Source organism: Cyanistes caeruleus, chromosome 6 (genome assembly GCF_971803275.1).
Source record: "Cyanistes caeruleus chromosome 6, bCyaCae1.hap1.1, whole genome shotgun sequence".
Classification (NCBI taxonomy): domain Eukaryota; kingdom Metazoa; phylum Chordata; class Aves; order Passeriformes; family Paridae; genus Cyanistes; species Cyanistes caeruleus.
In genome coordinates, this window is record NC_141706.1 from 31,995,823 (window position 1) to 32,018,762 (window position 22,940).

The window sequence follows — 22,940 nt, forward strand, 5'->3', positions numbered from 1 at the left end:
AACCACATTGGCAGCAGAAGATCATGGGGATGGTAGCATCCCTGCCAGATGACTGGGAGAGAAAGGTACCTGTTTTTCTGGATGTCATCAGGTCACATATGTATTGTTGGAGATTTTGCAGGACCCTCAGCTTTGAGGGTCATTTAGTGTAATGGACAAGGTAAATTCAGTAGGCTGAAATGGTGGTGAGAACAGAGGCTGCCCTTGTCTGTTTGGGGAGTATCCCTATAAATCCTCGTCAGTTCAGCTCTGCTGCAATTTCCTCTCCTGCTTTCTCTTCTCTAGGTAAGGGTGCACGCTGTTTTAAGATACCTCTGAAAGCCAGATTTCTGGAGGCTGAAAAAAGAGTCTGGACATGTATCTTAAGATATGCCCTGTTCTTCCCTAGGACTGGATTCTTAGAGGCAAGAAGTTGGACTTTAGTTTGTCACAGTTCTTCCTGTGGTTTTTGGTGCAGAGCCTATTGTGTGATGTGTTTGAGCTCCCACTCCTGCAGATTTGGGGTGCTATGAAGACTTTTAAATACAGCAAGTCTGTCCCTGGTTGGCAATCAGAAATTTCTATGCTATTAGTTTAGTGATACTAAATATATCACTGACTTTCTTTTTCACAGTGGGTTTATTGTTCAGTATTTGTGGCGTTTCATTAGCCTGCGTTGGTTTCTGAAGCGTGAATTTAGCTGCACCTCTCAGGCTCCTACCTTTTTAGTTTTCTCTATCACAGATTGGTACAGGGAGCTCTGGAGGCTTTTCTGCTCAGGCAGTGGCACTCAGCTCTTAACCTCTTAACAGATAGATCTTTCTTCTCAGCATGCATGTCATTAATACAGTTTGCATGAAAATACCTATTCAGTTACATAGTCAGTGTGCACATCCTCTCATCACTGTTAACCCACTCCCAGTACTGGCTGTGAATTAAAGAAGCTTTTTGGCAGGAAGAATTGCCACACAGAAAATTAACACCAGCTTCTGTAGACACTGCTTTGCTCTGATCAAGCTTCCCATGGCAACCAGTGCAGTGTAAAAAAGATTTTGTTCTTATCAAAGTCTTTTTTTATCCCATGCATTTAGTGCATAGGAAGCTATTGCACTCTGATTTGAAAAGCTTCGGGTGGGGGGAAGAGAGCAAAGTATGAGCCAGAAATTGAGAAATGGAGCAATTTTGAAGGGATGTGACTCTGTGCTCTTTTCATTTATTCTCACAGTGGCATGAAAGGAATATATTGGGGGGGGGGGGGGGGTTGTAAAAAGAAAGCTAATGTTTGTTTTGATGTCTTAATGGATTTTTCTTTCCTCTGTACAGCATCCTCTTTATGGCACAGGCTCCATGCATTTGGGAGTGGAGGATTTGACACATAAATTTTGCTTACAGTAATGTGTCCCATGAGACAGGGCAATGCTCAGTTGGTTGGTAGCTTGGAAAGGAATGCTACTGCAGCCTTTTAATTTTCCCAAACTCCTTGTAGGGGGAGCCTTAGTGGAAGGAAAAGGGAAAACAGACTTCTGCAGAAGTTTGTTATATGTCAGCTTCATGAGGAAAGAGATGGCTGGGGTAAGGCAGCTGATAATAGGTTAATAGGCAGCTGAGGGATGTTCTGGGAAACAGAAGGACAATGAGAAGAGTAAAATGTCCAAAAAACTGTGATTTGGTAAGTGCAGAAGTGAAGCCAGTAGGCGAAAAGTCGGAAGTAAAGGTGGGCGGAGCTGCATGGAGTGACCCACTGCCACTAACTTAGTGAGTCAGATACTGTGTGTAAACGTGGTACTGACATCTGATTCCTCTCCACTCCTTATATGATATTTAGCCTAGGAAATTTGCTTATATTTTATATTTTGTGTGTCTTTTTGCTTTTGCTGGAGCCAATGAAAACTACAGTGACATTCTATGCCTACCCCCTCCTTTCCTCTTCCTCTCCCTCCTCCCTCCTCCCTCCCTGTTTTTCATCTATGATGCACAGTTGTGAACATATAAGATAGTGCCTTCTTGGAAGTTTGGAAAGCTCTGCAAGGAACCTTTCTTGTTGGCTGATACAAATAGGCTCCCTGATGGACAATGCTCATGTTGCCAGTAACAACCTTTGCCACTGCTGTGAGAGCTAATTCTGTCCTTCCCTTGTGTTACCTGGATGTCTCACAAGAAAGAGGCATACTGGGAAAGATTGCCCGGCCAAGCTATTTATAAAACCTGCTTGCATCAGGAAGATGTGCTTAGTGGTTGTGAGGTGGCACCATGGACCTAGAAATTCCTTTCAATATGTGTTCCATTGCCAACAGCCTCTGCAAGGAACCAGTATGCAAACAAGCAGGACACTTGATCTCAGCTGGCTGATATATGGTTTGTACAGCAGCAATCCATAGAGCAGCAAGTAGTTTCTATAAATGTCTTGGAAATCAGAATATACTTGTGGATTAAAAAGGTGCTGTCTTCATCAAGCCTTGTCTGCAGCTGCAGAGGAGGTAAGGTTTGTGCTGAAACAAGAGTACTGACAATGTTAATGTTCACAACAGCTAACGTGTGCTAGGCTCTGTAAGTCTCATGTGAGGCATTTCTGGAGCTAGCCTTAGTTTGCATGTTGACACTAGTATTCAAAAATATTTCTTCAAAGGTGTCTTGAACACTTGAATTTGTTTTGAAAGCTTCATTTTGGGAAAGGGGTGGAGTGAGCAGAACAGGTGATGTGGCCATAGTGGAACTTTAGGTTTGAAGTACTTTGCTTTGTCTTCATGAACAGTTGGAAGCTGTGAATAAGAAGATCAGTGCTCTCTTACCATGCATTCTTTCCTGTCCCTCTGGCTGTAAAATACTGAATGCAGCCTTATAAAGGAGACACAGGCAGAGGATGGTTAGATGGATATATGCTCTTTGATGCAACTAATTTTCCATTATAGTTATTTTTATTATTTTGACTGCTGTAATATTAAAGCATGCATAAATGGAAAGGGGTAGATACTTTGACTCTCTCGAGGGTGCCTTACTGGACCAGGCAGCAGTGTGGAGTAGGTGGGTCAGCAACCTGATCATTCAGTGTCTCCATTCTGTTTATTTTGCTAGACTGATTTCCTTTGCTAAAATGGAGCATGCCCAGAGTATTAATGGGCTCTGAACTGCCTTATTTAGGAAGCTGCTCCTGGACCGAGCTGAGCTGTGAGTGTCTGAGCAGACAATAGAGGCCACTCTGTGTCACTGAACTTAGGTTGTAAAAGAACCCGAGATCATGGACCTTTAACCTACCTCTGCCAAGTCACCACTGAACCACGTCCCTGTGTGCCACATCTCTGCATCTTTTAAATACTTCTGGGGATGGCAATTCAAATTCAACTGCTTCTTTGGGCAGCCTGTTCCAGTGCTTGACAAGCTTTTCTGTGAAAAAATATTTCCTAATATCCAGTCTAAACCTTCCTGATGCAACTTTTGAGGATGTTCTCTAACACTCTGAAGAGATTAGAGAACTAGAAATAGTTTTTGCTTGTTGTGGAAATGTGCTCTTTGGGATGGAATGGACTAGAAACCTTTCTAAGCATTTTGAGATGGAGATAATTTACAAACTTGGATGCCCCTGACTCCCAGAACAAGATCTGTGCGCCACAGTATGATTGATGGTTTGTGGTTTGCCATCTTGCTGAATAGGGTGTCCTTGGAGCTGGCTGAAACCTTCATTGTCCTTGTGAGTGGAGAGGAGAGGAATGGTGGAAAATCAGCATGGGATGGCATTGCAGTAGGGTAGCTTTGTTGGGTAGCAGATAATTTAAGAAAGCAAGTTCCGAAGACTAATCCTGGATAAATGGCTTTGTTGGCAAGAACATCATAACTAATTACTAAGTTATATTAATTATTAAGTGACAAATCAAAATATCTTCTTTTGCTGAGTTTATGAGTTAAAAGTATTTTCATGTTTCATGGTATGAATTAGTGCTTGCTCACCAGTAAGGAGATATTGTGATTTATCTCCATATCCCTCCAGTTAGTATTTGTAAATTATGGGCCAAACTCAGTGAATCAAGCATAGAGTTGTCTTAAGACAACATTAAAATATCCACATTTGTGATGGCTGCTGTGGCACCAGGAGCTGTGCGGTTCTTGAGTGTTTTGTTGATTTGCTTTGGTGTGTGAGCTGTGTGGTGTCTCTTGCCTCCCCTGCAGGCTCTGAATTTGGTCAAGGTGCTGGCACACAGGCTGTTCTGGGGTGCCACTGAGCTAAAATTCATGATTTTAAGTGGCTAAAAGTTCTGTCCTGTAAGTTAATAATAGCAAAGCCCTGGACCTTTGTGGCTCACTACACTATTCTAGGAAGTGACTTTGTTTGCTTGCCTGGTTTGAAGATCATGGTTTGTATTTTGTGTCTTTCCTCTGGTTTTTAAACTGTGTTTGCTTGCCTGAAGTCCTGTTTCTCTACTGAGTTCCTTACAATAAAACAGAAACATAAATTTAAGAGCTGCATAGGAAAGACTTTGCCAAGATTTCATGTCTTCCCTTTATTCTTTCTGGTTTCTTGAAGCTTATATTAAGCACAATTCATCCTAGTTGTAACTCTGCAGGATTTTGGTTCATTACCCCTATCCAACTGCACATAATGGGGTTCTGCTATGCTTTTATGATTAGCTGGAGGCTCAGGATTAGATAGGTTTTCACATCTGCTAACTTCCTATTTCATATCTTGTGATTTGCAAGGCTTAACCTTCCCTGACTTGTTAATGGATCACAAACTACCCGCTTCTTTGCACTGATCCCTCAGATAGCATAGCTGTGACTTGAAACTCTCCAGTTTGGTTCCCCAGAGTAAAAAGTGGAAAAGGATTAATCCTGGTTTGAACAAAATGCTTATCTACAGCTTCTCTGCTCTTCCACAAGGTTACATCTCCAGCCATGGCTATCTGCCTTTTAACTGTCAAGAAAGTTTGGTGCATTTATTACCTTGGCCTTCAAGGTAAGGCATGAGTGGATAGGGGTGTGTGAAATGGCATGGCTTGAGAGTATAGTCTAAAGGAGGGGAGGGCATATCCCATGCATCCTTGATGTTTTGGATGCTGGTTTTACGCTAGCAGAGTTAATGGAGTCTGGCAGGTTCAGCCAGGATTCTCAGCTCAAGGTATTGGTGTGTCACTCCTCTTTTCTACCCTATTTTCCATTTCAAAATTTACAGTCCTTCTGGCAGTGTAGCCAGGTCAGACCAAGGGAAAGGCCAGATGCCAGGGCTCAGTGAGGAGATGTCAGAGACATTGCAGGGCCCTGTCAACCCTGAGCTATGTCTGTAGCACTACTGGCCCTGCCTGCTGCTGGGGATGTGGGGTGGGGCCTGGAAGGATGTGGCTCTTGTTCTGGGCAGTGTGGTGCCAATGTGTGCTTTGTCCTGTGCATGAGTGTGCACCACCTCTCTTGAAATATTGTTGAGGTCTTTAGGAGAGGTTCTGCCGTGGATTTCTGTGATACCCCAGCTTTTTGCCTTTCTGCTTGGCTGTTTCAGGCCAACTCCTCTAGTCTTTTTTTCCAGGCCAACTCTACTTCTATATGTCTTGCATGTTTCTCCCAGTAATTGATGTCTGTAAGCTGCTGTATGTTGCAAGCAAGTCCCAGCATGATGGTGATGTAAGTGAAATACGCAGTGCAGGAAAGGCTGCTGGCAGTGGAGCAGGGACATCCTGCAGTGCTCTCCCAACACTGCAGTGAAGGAGGAGCTGGGACTCTCCAAACTCCAGCAGTGTGTTCTTGTAGAGGGACAGACAAAACTCAAAGTTTTTAATTTAGAAGTGAAGTGAAAAATAGGGCACAAGGTCATCAGAGCAATTGTTACTCTATCTTTTCACTCCTGTAACAGCATATTCTGTTACTGGTTGCTACTTTGTCTTGTCCTCTGCTACAAGACAAATGCTGTTACATGGAGATTTAAAAATGGTGTATAGGGTGTTTGTGGGAAGTGGGGAAGGCTGCAGTACCTGTGACTCCTGTCGGTCTAGTTGTGGTGGGCTGAGGCACCAAGGCAATGTGTTGTGGGCAAGAGTAGTGGGAGATGGGATCTCTTCTCCTTCCTTCCCCCTCCAGTCAGCAATAGAGGTGTTTTGTTCCCAGTGGAGGTAATTATATTGCTTACTAGGAGCTTAGTATTGCTTGTTTTTGCAGTTCAGCTTACTGAGAGGTATCTGCAAGACCCCTGTTGTTTATGCAGATAGACTTCTTAGGTCAATAGTTTTTTGGCACTGTATGTTTCACTTCCCAACCAGCCAGTCACTTCTTGTGCTATACTCCTTGCTTTCTGTCCTGTCTATTGATAAGGTCAGGCACAGAAATTTGGTGCCTTTAATTCCCCTTCATCCCCCTCCCCACCAAATCTTTTCAAAAGATCCCCTCTTTCCTTCTACCCTACCTTCTTACTCTTACACCAGGCACTCTGGTTTCGTGCCCAGTACACAGGGCCACTTTTATAGCAAGGGACATAATCCATTAGGGCTTTGCACAAGATTTCGTGGTAAACCTTTCTGTCCAGGTTGGACAATCAGACTCAGGGCTCCTGGAAGGTGGAAAGGTAATTATTTATGGTACTAGCAAATGGTATTCCTCAACATGGGAAAGACTTATGATTTCCCTCTGGATTGTTATTTTGCTTCTGTTTTCTAGTTAACCTCATCTCAGCCTGAGATTACAGGATAAAACAGTTTTTTGGGGCTACTTTTGTTTCTTGTTTTTAGCTTTCCCAGCAAGGATAGCTCTTTGTTATCTTTATGCATGTAGTAATCTCTCTTTGTTTTTCTGTTTCCTCTGTCTAGGTGTGTTGTTGTGCTATTCAACCCTAGAAAAAATAAGCAACATCATATTCTAAACAGCTCCAGGTGAGTAAAGCTTTAAACTGGACTTGCTTTCTGTGAGGTGAATTCAAGACTTTTATGGCCTGACTGAAGTGCAGGAGCTGCTGTTGCTCCAGGCTAAATCCCCTCCAGTTAGAACTGCCTTAGGGATAGGTTGCTTTGACTCCAGCTCCTTCTCTCATGAGGTGTTATTGCTGTCAAAGTACCACCTCAGAAACGTGATCCCAAGAGCATCTGCTAATGGTCATGACGTGGAGGGGCTCTTAATACAGCTCCGTGGTAGTAAGTAAGTCTGACTTTTTTTTTTTTTTCTCCACCTAAAATGATGACCTCGTTATTGAAGCCAGCAGTGTGACATGGTCCTGCACCTGGAATAAAGGTGCAGTGATGAGCCTCAACTTTGGGAGCTTTTCTGCTGCTGTGGGCTGCTGTTTGAGACTTGGGCAACAAGGAATCCCCATGGCAAAGCAAAGCCATTATGTCAGCCTATTATGGATAACTTTAGCATCTTTTCAGTTCATCCCAACCTACTCCCCAGTCATGATGTATTGAAATGAAGTCACATGTTGGAAATGTTTCTCACTGTTATTTTCTGTTTTAGGAAAACAATTACAGCACTTGCTTTCTCTCCAGATGGAAAATATTTGGTTACAGGAGAGGTAAGTGTGAAAGGAGAGGGGGTGCACCTTGTCCATTACATTTTGAGGCAGGGCAGAGGGACTTAGAAACAGGCTGTTTTCAAACAGAGAAGCGAGTTTCAGTGTTGCCTCACTGTTCAGGGGACCTGCTGGCTTATGGGTGGTGGGTGCTCCTGCTAGGAGTTTTTCAACATATCAGCTTGGGGGATGGGTCTTCTGGGGTGGTATCTGTGGGCTGAAGGTAGAGTGAAAATAAGCAAAAGGACATGCAGCATTGTTCTACTCTAGCATCAATAAAGAGTACTTGGATGGTCCTGAATCTTGGCCTGAGCTTAGCATTGTCCCTGTAGGATTTCAGGAAGTAACTGAAGCCAGAAATAGTGTTGTGGGTAAAATGAAAAGTGCACGAGGAGTGGAGTTTAAGGAATAGTCACAGAAGATACTGTTGCCTGTGGTTTGGCATTGTTTGGCTGGGGTCAACAATTGCTTCCTCTTTCCCAACATGCCCAAAGGGGAGAATAAGGATGAGTACACTCTGTGTCTGTCCTACATTAGAAGCTCAAGACATGGGCTTTGTCATGAGGCTGGAATTGCTGGATGTTAAAAATCCACAGAAATGCTGACCTCTGTATGGTTGGGCTTAGTTTGCTCTTGTGTGTGATTAAGTGCAGTTTACCACTAGTCCCTGTGCCTGTGTAAGAGATGGGGAGGGAGCACGTGTGAGACAGGTCTCTTGAGCCTCAGCCACAGGGAGAAGTGCATCAATCACTGTCCTGTGTTGGATCTGTTGAGGTGGAGACCATTCTCTCTCTCCAGTGGTCCCTACTGTGGTCACCATGATGGCAGCTGTCATGTTGCCAGGTGGCTCCAAACCTGGGCCTGGATCCTGTATGGATCAGACCAAGGGTAGAGGCAAGAGTGGGTTTTTTGGATGGAGGCTACCACAACAGAGAGAAAGTTAGCATAAATTTTCTGTCATTAGATGCTGTCATTAGTTTCTTAGTGAGAACATGAGATTTTATAGCATACTTGAACTTTGTAGGGGTTTATTATTTATTATTCTTGTTGTGGAGTTTTTTTTTTTTGTTTTGTTTTTTTCCCCCCCCTTTGTTGCAAAACATGTCTCCTCTTGCCGTATTGTAAAACCATTTCTTTTTTTTAGTATCCAACAATGTGTCTGACATTTGAATTATTGCTTAGTGTAGCAGTGTCCCCTGCTGGTGTCAGCAGTCGTGTATTAGTTCAACCCCTATCCCACAGGGAAATGCTTTCTGAGTTCACTTTGTCAAGCTCCCTTGTAGCTGCATTATGCTGATTCTGCCTAATAACATCTTAGTTTTCTGTATGGCTGACTTTTCAGGGAGGAGAGCATGGAGGTTAGTCCTTGGCTGCCACACATATTAAATGTCCTTTACCTATGTCAAATTCATAAGAAAACATTTTTCCTAAAATATTTTATTTATTACTTTTTATTTCTCCCCATAGAGGTGTAGAGTCCTTGTCCATGGAGGTCACACAGAGCTCCCTTTTGTTGAACATTTCTTAAAAGATGAAATGCAAATGCAGTTTGTTAAGGTCTTGGGGTGTATGCTAAGTTACTGGGAAATATTTATATGTATGTATGTGTTTAAGTATAGCAGTTGTTTTGAGGAACAGCTGATTCAGCTCATTGTACCATCTTGCAAGGCACCTTGAGACCTGAGCTCTAGGTTGCAGAAGGGAGATCTGTACCAGCTGTAGTTAAATCTGACCATGGCATTTTTCCAGGCCACAAGCAGTAGCTTAGCAGAGCTTTTGAACAAGGCAATTAAAACATGCACAATTTTAAGCTTTTAAAGCTTTGACTTTTACTTGTGATGAGACTTGTCTCTCCCACACAATCAAATGACTAACTTAAAACCAATCAAAAAGGTACCATCCTGCTATGTTGCCATGGATATGTTATCTTACAAGCTGCTGTTTTGACAGACTTCAATGTGAAATCATGAGCAGTTACTTGAGTAAGATTTGCCCATCAAGCACATTTTTTGGCCAGCATTTCAGCTCAACTTGTGTGCCTTGTTTTAATTTGGCTTAATAACAAACAATTAAACAAAAGAATAGATTTGTCTGGCAGAAAGTGCTGAATTGGCATTTCTGTTTCTCTGGAGAACAAACATTAAATGAGAGGCTCTGTTCCAGCCATGTCTTTTTCTCTGGTATTACCCCGCCTGCACTCTTTTGGGCAGAGTGCATCCGTGTGTTACCTTGTGTCAGAAATGATGCTGCTAGTCCCTCAGATGGTGTGTGAGAGTTCCCACAGCAGCCATGTCATGTTTTTGTATGGCATGACCTGGCTTGATATCTCAGATGTCTATGTTGTGTTAGGAGCAGAGGGTGTGAGGGTTTTTTGTTCACTGAGTCTAGGGATAACAATCTATTATAATCTTTTTCACAAGCAGGCTGTAAGCTCGCATTACAAAGACCAGGGATGTGCATCAAAAGTATTGTTCTAGTCCCTGGCCAGAACAGGGACTAGCATTTTGTGAGTACATAAGAAGAGGTTTAAAGCAGGGGAGGTGGTATTAATTTGCACAGCTGTTTAAATGGATATACTCCATATGTTGTTGGTCTCAACCTGGGCTTTAAAGAATCAAAGGAACCACTAAATCTATTGTGAGTGCACCATCTAGGCATGTTTTTCCAAGCTCCTGCATTTACATGTTGGGATCTGTCAGAACTGATTTCAGGGTTCCACCTCCTGTTCTGTGTCTGTTCTTGTCCCTTCCAGAGCGGACACATGCCAGCAGTTCGTGTATGGGACGTGGCTGAGCGAACCCAGGTGGCGGAGCTCCAGGAGCACAAATACGGTGTGGCCTGTGTGGCCTTCTCCCCCAGCTCCAAGTACATTGTTTCTGTGGGGTACCAGCATGACATGATTGTCAATGTGTGGTCATGGAAGGTAAGTTTTCTAGGAGGTTTGGTGGATCAGAAGGTGCTGCTGAATCAAAAAGAATCAAAAAGAGCTTCCAGTCTAATTGTAGACTATTTCAGTTCCATCATGCTTTCTGTTTTTTTTTTTTTAATTCTATAGTTATTGTTTGGTTTTTGACATTCATAGGCACAGACAAATTTGGACAAGAGAGAAAGCTATGGTCTCTTAGGGAAGGTCTAAGTAATTTCCATGAAGGGATTTTATTTATGCTTGGAGATGTGTGACATTTTGCTGTCCAGCCAGAAAAGACTGGACTTTGAAACCTTGCCAAACCATTGTGCTTTTTTAGAGTCTTATTAAAAACTAATTTAGGAGGTTAAGGAAGGAAACTCTCATCGGCCAGAGACTTCTTTTGTAGTGTAGTGAATGTTCTTGGCTTGTTTTGATTTTTTTATGTCAGAGTTTGTGATATTCTGATTCCAGCCTTGATGGGTGAGAAGAGCAACATAGGGAATTCATAATGGGTGAGAGCTAATGAGAGTCACTCTGACTGTCACTGGATCGAGGCAACACTTGGTAGAAACAAAGTCTGTGTCTTATCCTCTAGTAAGCATTTGTTCTTTGTACATAAGAAAAGAAACATTTCTTTTTGGTAGGCTAGGAGTCTTGTATTGTAATAGATGCTCCTGCTACTTCTTCAGGTGCTGTAACCCTCTCTAAAAGAGATATGCTTTAAGAAAATAATCAATACGTCTGTTAAATCTCATAGGTTCATAGAATGGTTTGGGTTGGAAGGAAGGGATCCTAAGGATTACCTAGTTCCCATTCCCCTGCCATGGGCAGAGATACCTCCCACTAGACCAGGTGGAAACCCCATCACAGTCCTGTCCAATCTGGTCTTGAACATTTCTGGGAATGGGGCATCCACAGCTTCTCTGGGCTGGCTGCTCCAGTGCCTCACTGCCCTCGCAGTAAAGAATTCTTCCTAATAGCTAATCTAAATCTATCATTACCATTGTCCTATCACTACATTCCCTGATGAAGGGTTCCTCCCCATGTTTCCTGTAGGCCTCCTTTAGATACTGGAGGGCCACTATAAGGTCTCCCCAGAGCGTTCTCTTCTCTTGCATCTTGTAAGTCCATACTCATTTAGCATGTTACTCTTTTCATTGCATTTCCTGTGCTGTAATTTAAGATCTCACTGTTGTCTTCTGTGTGAGCTGAAGTTTGATGTTGCTACTCTTTTACATAGCTGAAGTGTGTGTAGTAAGAGAACCTAAATGTGTATGTCTGTGTTGAAAACTGAGTGCTCAGCCTTTGGGTTATTTCTAGTTATACAAATGAAAGTAGTGACTTGGACAGGATCACAATGTGTGGCTTGTGTGAAACAGTACAAGTAGTTTTGCTTTCCCTTGCTTATCCAGGTTTTTCTGTTCACTGTGTAACTGTGGATGTGAGAACTGAAGAACACACTCTTTAAGCTTATGCTCCAGACTGTTATGGGAGGTCTAGCTGACCTTTACTTTGCAGACTGAATGCCAAAACTAGAGATACTTTATTTGACCAAAGTCAATAGAGACTGAGGATACAGGTCTTCTGAAGCATTTTGCTGCACTTTTAACCACAAGCTGTCTATCCTCTGTGCTGCTGCTTTGATTTCCCTTTTTTTCCTGACTGGTAGATCTAGTAATTTGACTGTGATGGAAAAGAAAATGCATGTTGTCTGTAGGATTCCCTTGCTTCCTTAAAGAAGGACCACAGCAATGATCCAGATGTTGAGGTATGCAAGGGTCCTAAACTTTTCTCTCAGCACCGTCTTGAAAGAAGTTATGATAATTGCTATCCCACTTGCCTTTCCTTCATTCTGGTGGGGGGGGATCCTACATGGTGGTGATGCAGCAGGCTAGACTCCTCTGGTGCTGGTTTCTTCAGTTCTGCCAGCACGCAGTCCAGTGGGGCCCTGGGAGTGACATGGTTTGTGTGCTGAGGGCATTGTGTCTGGAAGAGTGGGAGCAGCTGAATCCCTGAGAGGAAGGGTAAAGGAAACAGCAAGAAAAGGGGTGCACTGTTGTCAGCCATGTGCTTGCAAACCCACAACAGACAAAGCAGAAAACTTTTTTATTCTCACTTCTAAGAAGGGGGAGGAAAACTGAGCTATGACCCTGTGAACAGGGAGCTCCTCCTGCTATCTGACCAATCTGCTTGAGCAGTGTCTATCCTGTTTTCTGTCCCTGTGTCTACTTCCTCTTTTCTCAAACTCTGACGTTTTGAGGCGTACATTTGAGATATAACAGATTTTGCTTTTTCTCTTCCAGTACAGGGATGGTCTATCTGTATTTTTAGTCTTTTGATAATGTATGATATGTTTAAAGAGGGAGAAGAATTTATGGAAGAACCAGTACAGTTTTCTCCATGAAAAAAACCTGTTCCCCATCTTGAGTGCAATGCCCTCGTTCCTGCCTGGGGGTTGGGGGAATTCTTCCTTGTGCTGGCCTACATCTGTATTTGCTGTTTAGGAAAGGAAATGGGTTTGCTCTGAGCTCCTGGTGATTGTGAAACCAACATGTTTGTCATGGCTCAGACACCAAGTTCCTGCAGGCACTAGTGCCTGCTGATTTGTTCTTGATCATAGTTAATGTGGAACAAAAATTGAATATAAATGTGAATTACGTTGTCTGCCAAATCAATGTTCCCAGCTAATGCTGGGGAGGTTGTATAGAGAGGTGAATGGAAAATAGTTTGGATCTCATCTTTTCCCTGCTGCACTGCTTGTACTGGATATGTGCCTGTAATTGAAATTAGTTTCCTTTGCTTCTGAGCAAAGAAATTAACCAATCTAAACAATTATGTTTCCAGAAAAACATCGTAGTGGCAGCCAACAAAGTCTCAAGTAAAGTGACAGCAGTGTCATTCTCGGAGGACTGCAGTTACTTTGTCACTGCTGGAAATCGACATATCAAATTCTGGTACCTGGATGACAGCAAAACCTCCAAGGTGAGAGAAAGTGCATCAAGGCAAATTTGTAAACAGGCATGTCTATCTTAGAGCAGGGTAGATTTTTCCCCAGTGAGCTGTGTGGGAAGTGGGAACTTTTTTATTTTTCTGGGATGCAAAGATAGTCTTCACCCCTGGCTCTTAAGTCTCATGGGCTGACAACACCAAAAGCATGTCTTATCCTACACTGAGGTAGGGGCATGGCTCCTGGAATTGCATAGCAGCATGCTTGTAGTTCAGTAGTCACATATACTGAAGGACAAATAAACTAGAAAAGAGCTGCAGTTGTTTAACTCCTTGGAGGAGAGAGGTAGAGAGAGCTATTTGACATTAGTATGAGCATCTCAAAAAGGTTGTGAGTGTAATTTTGAAGCATCAACCAAAGCGTTTAAATTTTTAGCTGTTCTATTATTCTCTGGGAGGCAGAATCCACCTATGGTGGATTCTTTTTCTTTGTGCTCATGAACAATTGTAACATGAACACCAAGTAAAACCACTCCTTATTAGACTGTTGACAGTTCTTTCTTTGAATCACTTCAGCACTCAGGGATTGATGTTATGAAAAATCACTGTCTGCCTGAAGTGCTTTGCTGTATTTGTAGCAAACTGTTTTCTGTTGTTAGGTGAATGCCACAGTCCCCTTGCTGGGTCGCTCCGGATTGCTTGGAGAACTGAGGAACAACTTCTTTGCTGATGTGGCTTGTGGAAGAGGCAAAAAAGCTGACAGCACTTTCTGTATCACATCCTCAGGCCTGCTCTGTGAATTCAATGAAAAAAGGCTGCTAGACAAGTGGGTGGAGCTGAGGGTGAGTTTTAGATCCTCCTATTCTGCTCAAGCAGAGCAGGAACAACAAATAAGAAGGGCACCTGGAGGTACAAGTTGACCACCAGCAGTGAAAATAATTGTGCCTCTGCAACCCTGCAATGTACTCTGGAAGGCTGGGAAAAAATAATGCTATTTCTTGGCAAAGGTATTTTATTGATTGTTGAGGCTCTCTCATTCTCATGCCTCAGCATTACAGTGACTGCTCTACTGGCAAAGCAATGTCCTTATGGCAACTCCTGTACGGTCCCTCCTGGCTTGGCTGGGGCAAGTAGGAGTTTTAGAAGGATTCTGGTTTCTACCCACTCTGCAGTGTCTTACTTGGCTTGTGCATCTCAAATGCAGGTTCCCACGGTGTTAGTTGATTTGGATATTCTAAACCACCAGGCTGGCCCATAGCTAAAAATTTGATCATGCTTGTTTTCCTTTCAACTGAATGTAACATGCCCATCTAAAAGGATCCAGTGAATTAAAATCAAGGGAAAAAGTCTGTCCATGCTTTCACTCAAGTGAAATGCCTCTTCTTTTCTTTCCTTTCCCGTCCTCTCTAAAATCTGCCTTTCACTCTCGGTCAGAATACAGACAGCTTCACAGTAAGTTGAAAAAACTTTTGCATTGAACTCATCCCCTTTTCACCACACTCCATTTTGTATCATTTTCTGCCATTTGTACAGATTCCAAAGGGAGGGAAAGAAAATCCATTTTCTTCTGTTTCTTATCCCCTTCTGACAGGTAATGTGTTGGTGTGCTAGTACAGGGTGAGGTGCTGCTTGCCTGCCAGTGTCCTTGAATGTCATAGAAATAAAAGCAGTGTTCAGAGTAGGACTCAGCTGGAGCAAATGTATAGCTCTGCTGGCCTCCCATCATAGTGGGTGGCAGCGAAACTGGGCTTTTTTTTTAACTGCTTGGGATCTGCAGTGGACCTCGGCTGGAAAGTTCTTCAGAAAGGAAAAATGGATTTTTAGGCTTTTCATTACTCCCAGGGCTCGACTTCACTACAGATCTTCTGACCATGACTCCTTTGTCTGTCAATTCGCTGTTCTCCCTGTCGTGTGTCTGGTGACCTTTGATGTGAGAGCACATTTCTCATTTGCTGTCTCATGTGCTGTGTCCTCCTCAGACCACGGTGGCAAACTGCATCTCTGTGAATCATGACTACATCTTCTGTGGCTGCGCTGATGGCACTGTGAGGATTTTTAACCCTCTGAACCTTCACTTTGTCACTACTCTGCCGAAGCCACACTTCCTGGGAACCGACATCGCAAGTGTGACTGAGGCCAGGTACTGTGGAGAAGGGTGAAAGGGAGCAAGGGAGGCTTATGGGGGTTAGAACTGTTCCCCAAACCTTTGCCATCTGGAGCATGCTCTTTCTATGGATTAAAATTGGAAGCCTGCTGCAGATCTCTCTGAGCTGTTGCAGACTTGTCCTGTATGACTGCACTACAGTTGGATGGCAAGGAGAAAGGCTTTTGCCATGGGACTTTGAGGCTTTTGGGACTCTGGTTGTTCAAGACACAGGTTGTCCTGGCCAACTACTCTCTTTGCTTATAGATGCCACAGTATATTGTTCATCTCAACAGCACCCCGTGGAGAATCTGAGTTCTCCTGTTTGAGCATTGCCCCCACTCCTAGAGAGCACAAGTTAACCAGGCTGTTGTTCTCTCTTTGTGCAGCCGTCTTTTCTCTGGTGTGGCAGATGCGAAGTATCCAGACACAATTGCATTGACCTTTGACCCCACCAACCAGTGGCTTTCCTGTGTGTACAATGACCACAGCCTGTATGTGTGGGATGTCAAAGATCCGAAGAAAGTGGGCAAGGTGTACTCTGCTTTGTATCACTCTTCCTGTGTGTGGAACATTGAGGTATGCTGTCTGCAAACACAGGTGTTGGATTGTGAGTTGCAGCTGAGAGAGCCATCAATGAGCTGAAAAATTTGAATGCAAACGCTTACTGTAGAAGGGAAAGAATTGACTCAGATTTTCACCTGTGGTTATTGTGTTTGCTGCTGGGCCTGGGAACAGTTCTTTGGCTGCACTGCAATGGCAGACTAAATGTGTAGTGCTACTGCGAAAAAAAATCTCGCCATTAAAAGGTGAGAAGTGGGAGAAGAGCAGAATTGAACAGAGTTGAATAGAGAGCATCCTTTTAGAAAACAGACAAGACATTATTGCTGACCTCCAAAAAAATTGTTTGAGATCTGTGGTGAGCAAGTGCTTCCGAGTCAAAAACATGAAACAAGTGATACAATCTGAACTCTGGTCCATCTTAACATATTCACCCAAATGTGTGGAAATAGCCTCTCAAGTGTCTGTCATCTTGCAGTCTGTCTAGTTGGCTTTCCCTCAGAGGGACAGAGGGAAGGAAAGGAAGTATAGGAAACAATGGAGTTACTAATATGTTGGCAAATGTCTAATAGTGGTCAGGAGAGGGGAAAGTGGAAAAAAGTGGGAGGAGGTTGAGAACTCTGTTATTGTTTATTAATTGCATTTCACCCTTCCTTCTGAATTATAAACTAACAGTAGTAGATGAAAGTTGCAAACAGCAGTGCAAGGTGGTTATTGCATACTTGGGATTTGAGGTGCTATCTTTGAACTGTTAAAAAATGGATACTGGTTTGTTGCATGCTTCTTAAGGAGGTTTTCTGTGATGAGGGAAGCTCAGTGAGAATTTGTTTGAAGTCTTTATGAAGCTCTGGTCTGAAGCAAATAGGGTTTTGTCAGAACTGTATGGCTTTCACCTTTAGAAAACAGAGGACACCCCTTTTGTCTCATTTTGTTTTGAAACTTGCTATTGGTGTCTAGGGTGCAAGATGCCAGGCAATATTATTTAGGGGTTGATTTTACTTGCCTTTAGATGTATCCAGAGGTGAAGGACAACAATCAGCCCTGTCTCCCCCCTGGATCTTTCATCACCTGCTCCTCTGACAACACCATTCGTCTGTGGAACACTGAAAGCTCCAACATCCATGGCACAGCCCTGCACCGCAACATCCTCAGCAATGTAAGATCCTAGGTTTGGATAACCTCCTTGTCCAGATTCCCAAGTTAAGACCCAAATTTCTTTGGATCTCCAAGTCAACACAGGTGTCTGTAAACTGAGCACAAATCTGATTAAATGTGCAAACCTGAAGAAACATGAAAAAAGTACTGGGTGGAAGGACAGGTTGTCTGAAATGGTCGTGGGGACTATTGCTGTTTTCATAAACCACCTAAGGATTTATCAAGCTTAGGCTCTTTGATAAGGACTGTATATTTCAGGACAGCTGGTTCTCTTTCTGCATCTCTGTGATGTGTAACCACTTAAGATTTGTTTGGAAATGGCATTAAATGAAGCAGAGGTTTGGGAAATTCAATGAAAAAGTTTGCACTCACTTCATCTATATAAGAGGGAGGCCAATCATACAGAACAGTGATTACATATAGACATTTGCTTCTCTTCTTATCTGAATTAGAAGACCTCTGGAAACAGCAGCCCTGACCTCAGGAATCAGGTGGAAAAAGTTCTTACTTCTTCTGTCAGTACTCAGACATCTGACGTAGATGATCCCTAGAAGTCTTTCATATTCCCTGCTGTGTGCCCTAATATGTTGTAATCACTAATCCCAGAGTTTGTCAGTAGTGCAGGAGATGCTGTTAGTTTCTAGCTTGAATCTTTTGAAAGGAGTGATTGTGAGACACAACTGTGAAACTTTCATCCTACAATCTGAAGGGGCTTAGTGCTTGCTCCTAACTAAAAGGTCCTACCAATTACAGCACTGTTGTCAATAAAATGTTTATGTTGCCCAGGAGCTCAGTTTCTAAGGCAGATACTTTGCTTTAATATTTTGTAACTAGTAAATGTTTTTGGGTGTATTGTGTACCCAGGACTTGATGAAAATCATCTATGTAGATGACAACACTCAGGTACTTCTGGACACTGATTACAACTCAGCGGGAAGTGCAGACAAAGCTGATGCACAAGTGCTGGATACCAAGGTGGGGATACGCACTGTCTGTGTGAGTCCCAGCGGGGAGCACCTGGCCTCGGGGGACAGGATAGGCACTCTCAGGTAATTCCATAAAGCTTCTTGTGCAGTTTGCAGACTGGTCAGGCATGAGAAAATAACCAGGTCTTGTTATTAAACATACTGAAATGAGCCATATTATGTCCTAGAATATATGAGTTGCAGTCTCTGAAGGAAATGCTGAAGGTGGAAGCCCATGATTCTGAAATCCTATGTCTGGAATACTCCAAACCTGACACAGGTAAATGCAATTGAGCTGCTTCCCCTTTGCCTATGAATATAATGTTGAGCAAGTCAAAATGTCCAACTATGGTATGTTAGAATTGTCATGCTGAACTATTTCTGGATTCCAGAGCAGCCTTCTAGTGTTGGGACAGTAGAGCTGGACTTTGAAAAAGTCTTTTTTCTCTTGGATTCCAATTCTTATTGGAATATTATATGTTGAGATTGAAACTTGTTCTGTTTATTATAATGTGAAATTCAGGTGTGTTACTTTGTGTCCATCTGTGCAGTTAGCTACAGTATAATGTTTTGTCCCTAGGAAGACTTGGGAAGCAGTTTTAAAAATCTTACAGTCTTTAAAGATCTTACAGTCTTTTTTCACTTTCTCTCAGGTTTAAAGCTCTTAGCCTCAGCCAGTCGGGATAGATTGATTCATGTCTTGGATGCTGGGAAGGATTATAGCCTGCAGCAAACCCTGGATGAACATTCTTCTTCCATCACCGCAGTGAAATTTGCAGGTAGCAAATCATGGCCTCTCTCCAAAGCTGGATTTGAGCACTGCTGTTGTCCCCTTGTGGCTGTAATTTTATCTACTTAAATACTGGACTAGGTCAATTTGAAGCTGCAGCTGGGGTTTATTTTATCATTTTTTTCAGCTGGAGTCTTAACAGAAGGTGATACTTGCCTTCTTTTCTGGTTTTGCTTTCATTTCCTCTCTTTCCTCCCTCCTAAGGAAACCTTTTCTGATTGAAGTCCTCAGCATTTCTTTGGAAAACTGTTTTCTGTAATGATTTACTCCCTCTAACTAATTTCAGAGAGAACTAATTTAGGAGAACTCTGAGCAGTCATTGTCCAAAAAAATCCTAAAATACAACAAAAAAAAGGAGTTTTGGGTACAGTAAATTTGTGATTGTAAACCACTATAAGGCTTTGCATTCCTGGTGCTGGAGCATGTTTTATCCCCAGCACTCAGTTGCTACTGATGAGCAGACACCAGTTGGGAACAGCAAGAGCTGGCTGCTCTGTCAGGGAAAGCCTTTAGCCAGGGGTGACAGGAAGGCTGGCAAAGCTAGTGGCCTTTTCCACTGGCTGGGGGAAAGTACCACAGGACATGACAGGAACAGATCAAGTCTAGATACAGCCAGTAGTCTAGGTCACCAGATAAATCCATAGTGACAGGTCACTATCACTTATGGATTCAAGCAATTCAAGGTCTTGATCAGTCTGGAGCGGTCAGGGTCAGCTCCAGTTTAGTGCCTGCCAGGCAAGTCCATACTAGCAAGGCAAGAAGGAGTTCAGATCAGGAAGATGAGTCCATGGGTTGGGTCAGGATTCAGATCAGTGGGGCATGTGTCCAGGACAGATGTGGCTGCAATGCTGCTGCAGTGTAGCTCAGTTGGGGATCAAGGATGAGAACTTCAGCTTGAAAACCTCGAATAAATGGACTCACTGAAGCTTCATAGCAGGGGCTCCCCAAAGCAACTGTGGATTTTTCAAGGTTTTTTTTCTGGAGGAGCTCCAAGGCCAGCAAAAGTTTCTCTGACCGATCTGTCTTATCAGTGAGCTGGCCTGGAATGCAGCCAGCTGAACTCCCAGGAGATGAGGGACATGGGCTCAAGGCCTGGCAGCTAAGGCATTTGTGCTGGTCTTTGAGCCAAGTTCTGGCATGCTCTAAGTGTGTGCAGTTCAAGGACTTGTGTTATGCTGGATGCACTGTCATTGGAGTTTTATCAGGTATTGCTTTGTTGAAGGAGCTGCTTGGTTACAGAAGAGTCCTAAGGGAAGATGGGAAGCCTGACCCTACAGTAAGAAAGGGCAGCAAAAAATATGTGCTCTGTCCAACTCTAAGCTCTGAAAAGTGCCTATTGCCTCTTTTCAGCTTCTACTGAGAGTGAATGTGCCATGTTGCCACAGGGTGCTGTGGTACACAGAGATATGAGCATACTGGTGAAGGAGAAGACAGAATTACATCCTAATCTGTCCTGAAAAAGCCTCTGTGTTAAGGCCTCATGCTCTCTCAGCATGAAAGACAAATGCTGTCCCTGAGAAGGGGGCTTCTATTTTGCTGCTTAGGATGGAGTCAGTCTTAGCTAATCAGGACTGGAATAAATGAGCAGTGGTATCAATTAAATATTATGGTGGAATACTCCACCTTGTATATGTATTTATCTTTTGTCTCCTGCCTTTTAATTCCAGCCAACGATGGGAAAGTGCGAATGATAAGCTGTGGGGCAGACAAGAGCATCTATTTCCGCACTGCGCAGAAGGTAACCTTATCACAGCTTTTTGTACACTTCTAATTTGTAATCTCTCCACAAAGGAGTTACTTCAAAGAATGATATCAGAGTTTCTGTATGAGCTTGTTGCTATTTCAGCCTCAGTGCCTCCCACTGACTCGATAGAAGAGATTACATTCAGACATCTACTTCTGTGAAGCATGCAGCTACTCCCAGCCTGACCCCTCACAGCAAGATGTGAAATAGAGAACTGTTAGGATATCTGCTTTTCTTTCACTGCCAGAGAAAACTGTGAAAAATGGTGAAAGAGTATGGGCTGGAGGGAAATGTTCCTTGTGCCTCCAGTCCCATCTGCTCCCAGCAGCTCCCTGGGAAGGATTGTTTTGTGCTGGCTCTGTGAGAAGACTCATCTGTATTTACTTGCTTTTAATAATGGATTAACAACTTGATTTTGACACAGCTGTTACCCATATGTTTAGACAGGAGAAGGGGTCCAGTTTACCCGAACACATCACATTGTTAGGAAGACCACACTTTATGACATGGATGTCGACCCCAGCTGGAAATACGCAGCTATTGGATGCCAGGATCGTAACATCAGGTTAGGTTTCCTTCTCATCTTGAAAATATTTTTGCAGTCATAAATGAGGCAGCCCCATCTCCATCATTATTCCTCTAAGTTCTTTGATACAGCATTTTCAGACAGATCTGAGGCACTGTGAGATTGAACTCTGCCTTTCTCCTCACTGATAAAAAGGTGTGAATATGTGCAATTCCCATGGGACTCTTGGCTTCTCACTGGGCTGCTCTGCAAAGCAAAGGCTTTCTACTAGAGGAACAAATGTACCCTCCTTGGGACATCATTGAACTATGGGGCTAGAACTTCTACACTGTGATGATTTTTGGTTTTGAAGGTACTTAGTGAAAAGCTGTGTGGTCCTGTGCAATACCTGGGACTGTGAGAACCTAAACCTGAATTAGATGTGACTATCATTGAACAGGCGGAGTCCATTCCCTTCTCCATTTTTATCCATTTCTCCAATCTGTCTACTTGAAAGCAAAGGAGTCTCTCTTGTGTGTCTCCTCCTATTGTAGCCATGTGAGATGTTAAGAGTTTTGGTCAAAATATTACTACTGGATGTAATTTGGTTTTGTATTCTAACATAAAGTGTCTTGCTCTCTTAATCCTGTGTATGAAGGACCCCAGGTATTTTTACAGCAGTGAGGACTGATTGTTTATTGACTTGAGAATAAAGCCTCAATTTTAATTCAGATATTCTGCCTCTGCATTACTTTTGGGGTTGTCTCTTGAACCATTTAACTGACTGGTGATAATACTTCAGGGAGATAATTTCTCCACTTCCTGTAGCTTGACCCTGTTTCCTGTATTTTACATGGAATTAGGAACAGGGAGGGAAAAGGATCCTGGTGACAACAGCCTCAGAGTAATACTTGGGCACAATGAGCCATCTTATCTTATGTCTTCTCCTCAGGGTTTTCAACATAAGCAGTGGGAAGCAGAAGAAGCTTTACAAGGGATCCCAAGGCGAAGATGGCACCCTTATCAAAGTAAGCTGTTTTCATTTCCTTCCATCTACAAAATTTTCAGCTTTTCTGAGTGCAGCTGAGGAGCAAGAAAATGAAATACAAATCTGAAGACAGTATTTTTTTTCCTTTTTTTGCTTGCTTTCTCCTACTCTGTCCTTTACCCTGCTGCTACTTCCTCCTACTTTCATCCTTAAGGGGTGTAATGTATTTGGGTTTCATCAGGCTGAAACAGGAAATGAGTCAATAAATGCTAAAGCTGATCAATGTTTTTTCTCTCTGTCCTGTTTCTGAAGTAAGTCACAGGACCATGCTGTAAAAACAAGTAGAACTGCACCAATATCTGTCAGGAGATGATTTAATCCATTTAATTTAATCCTTTAATTTCTACTCCAGAGAGCTCATTCTGGCTTTCTTGGCTGGTTTTGTTAGAATTTTTAAAGTGGAAATGCCTGTTTATCAGTGTTAGTGAAGTGGATTTCAGAGGGCAAATACAAGGGAAATTCTTTGAGCTGATAAATTTAAATAGCATTGGACCTGAAAAGCCTGGGTCTTGAAGTTCTGGACAAGCCTGGTTCTGCTTAGGGAGAGTCTGTTCAAGTTTCCTGTCTGCTGAGTTCATCCAGGCCTTGGGCCAGGGTAGCACACCTGCTTCTGCCTCTATCCAGGGCTTACCCTGGTAAACCAGGTGTGTTCAAGATTCACAGTTGAGTGGAAGAACTGCATTTTTGTCTATAAAGGGGTTAAGCCAGTTGACAAAATCAAA

General features: G+C 43.0%; 1 protein-coding gene across 26 annotated transcripts in view; it reads left to right on the plus strand.

Moving 5' to 3' along the window:
- Window positions 1–22,940, plus strand: part of MAPKBP1 (mitogen-activated protein kinase binding protein 1) — a 101,305-nt gene that overhangs the window by 47,237 nt on the left and 31,128 nt on the right. For 17 of the 26 annotated variants that reach the window (XM_086894254.1, XM_086894252.1, XM_086894241.1 and 14 more), the window contains exons 4-17: window positions 6,759–6,821; window positions 7,399–7,456; window positions 10,206–10,376; window positions 13,206–13,343; window positions 13,967–14,149; window positions 15,287–15,447; window positions 15,840–16,029; window positions 17,021–17,167; window positions 18,031–18,215; window positions 18,320–18,411; window positions 18,785–18,910; window positions 20,589–20,659; window positions 21,109–21,230; window positions 22,123–22,198. In XM_086894254.1, the coding sequence (XP_086750380.1) occupies window positions 6,759–6,821; window positions 7,399–7,456; window positions 10,206–10,376; window positions 13,206–13,343; window positions 13,967–14,149; window positions 15,287–15,447; window positions 15,840–16,029; window positions 17,021–17,167; window positions 18,031–18,215; window positions 18,320–18,411; window positions 18,785–18,910; window positions 20,589–20,659; window positions 21,109–21,230; window positions 22,123–22,198 (1,783 nt within the window). Of the gene's footprint in view, window positions 1–6,758; window positions 6,822–7,398; window positions 7,457–10,205; window positions 10,377–13,205; window positions 13,344–13,966; window positions 14,150–14,741; window positions 14,760–15,286; window positions 15,448–15,839; window positions 16,030–17,020; window positions 17,168–18,030; window positions 18,216–18,319; window positions 18,412–18,784; window positions 18,911–20,588; window positions 20,660–21,108; window positions 21,231–22,122; window positions 22,199–22,940 lie in introns of all 26 variants that reach the window. The other 9 variants (XM_023928183.2, XM_086894236.1, XM_086894249.1 and 6 more) reach the window with 1 other exon arrangement.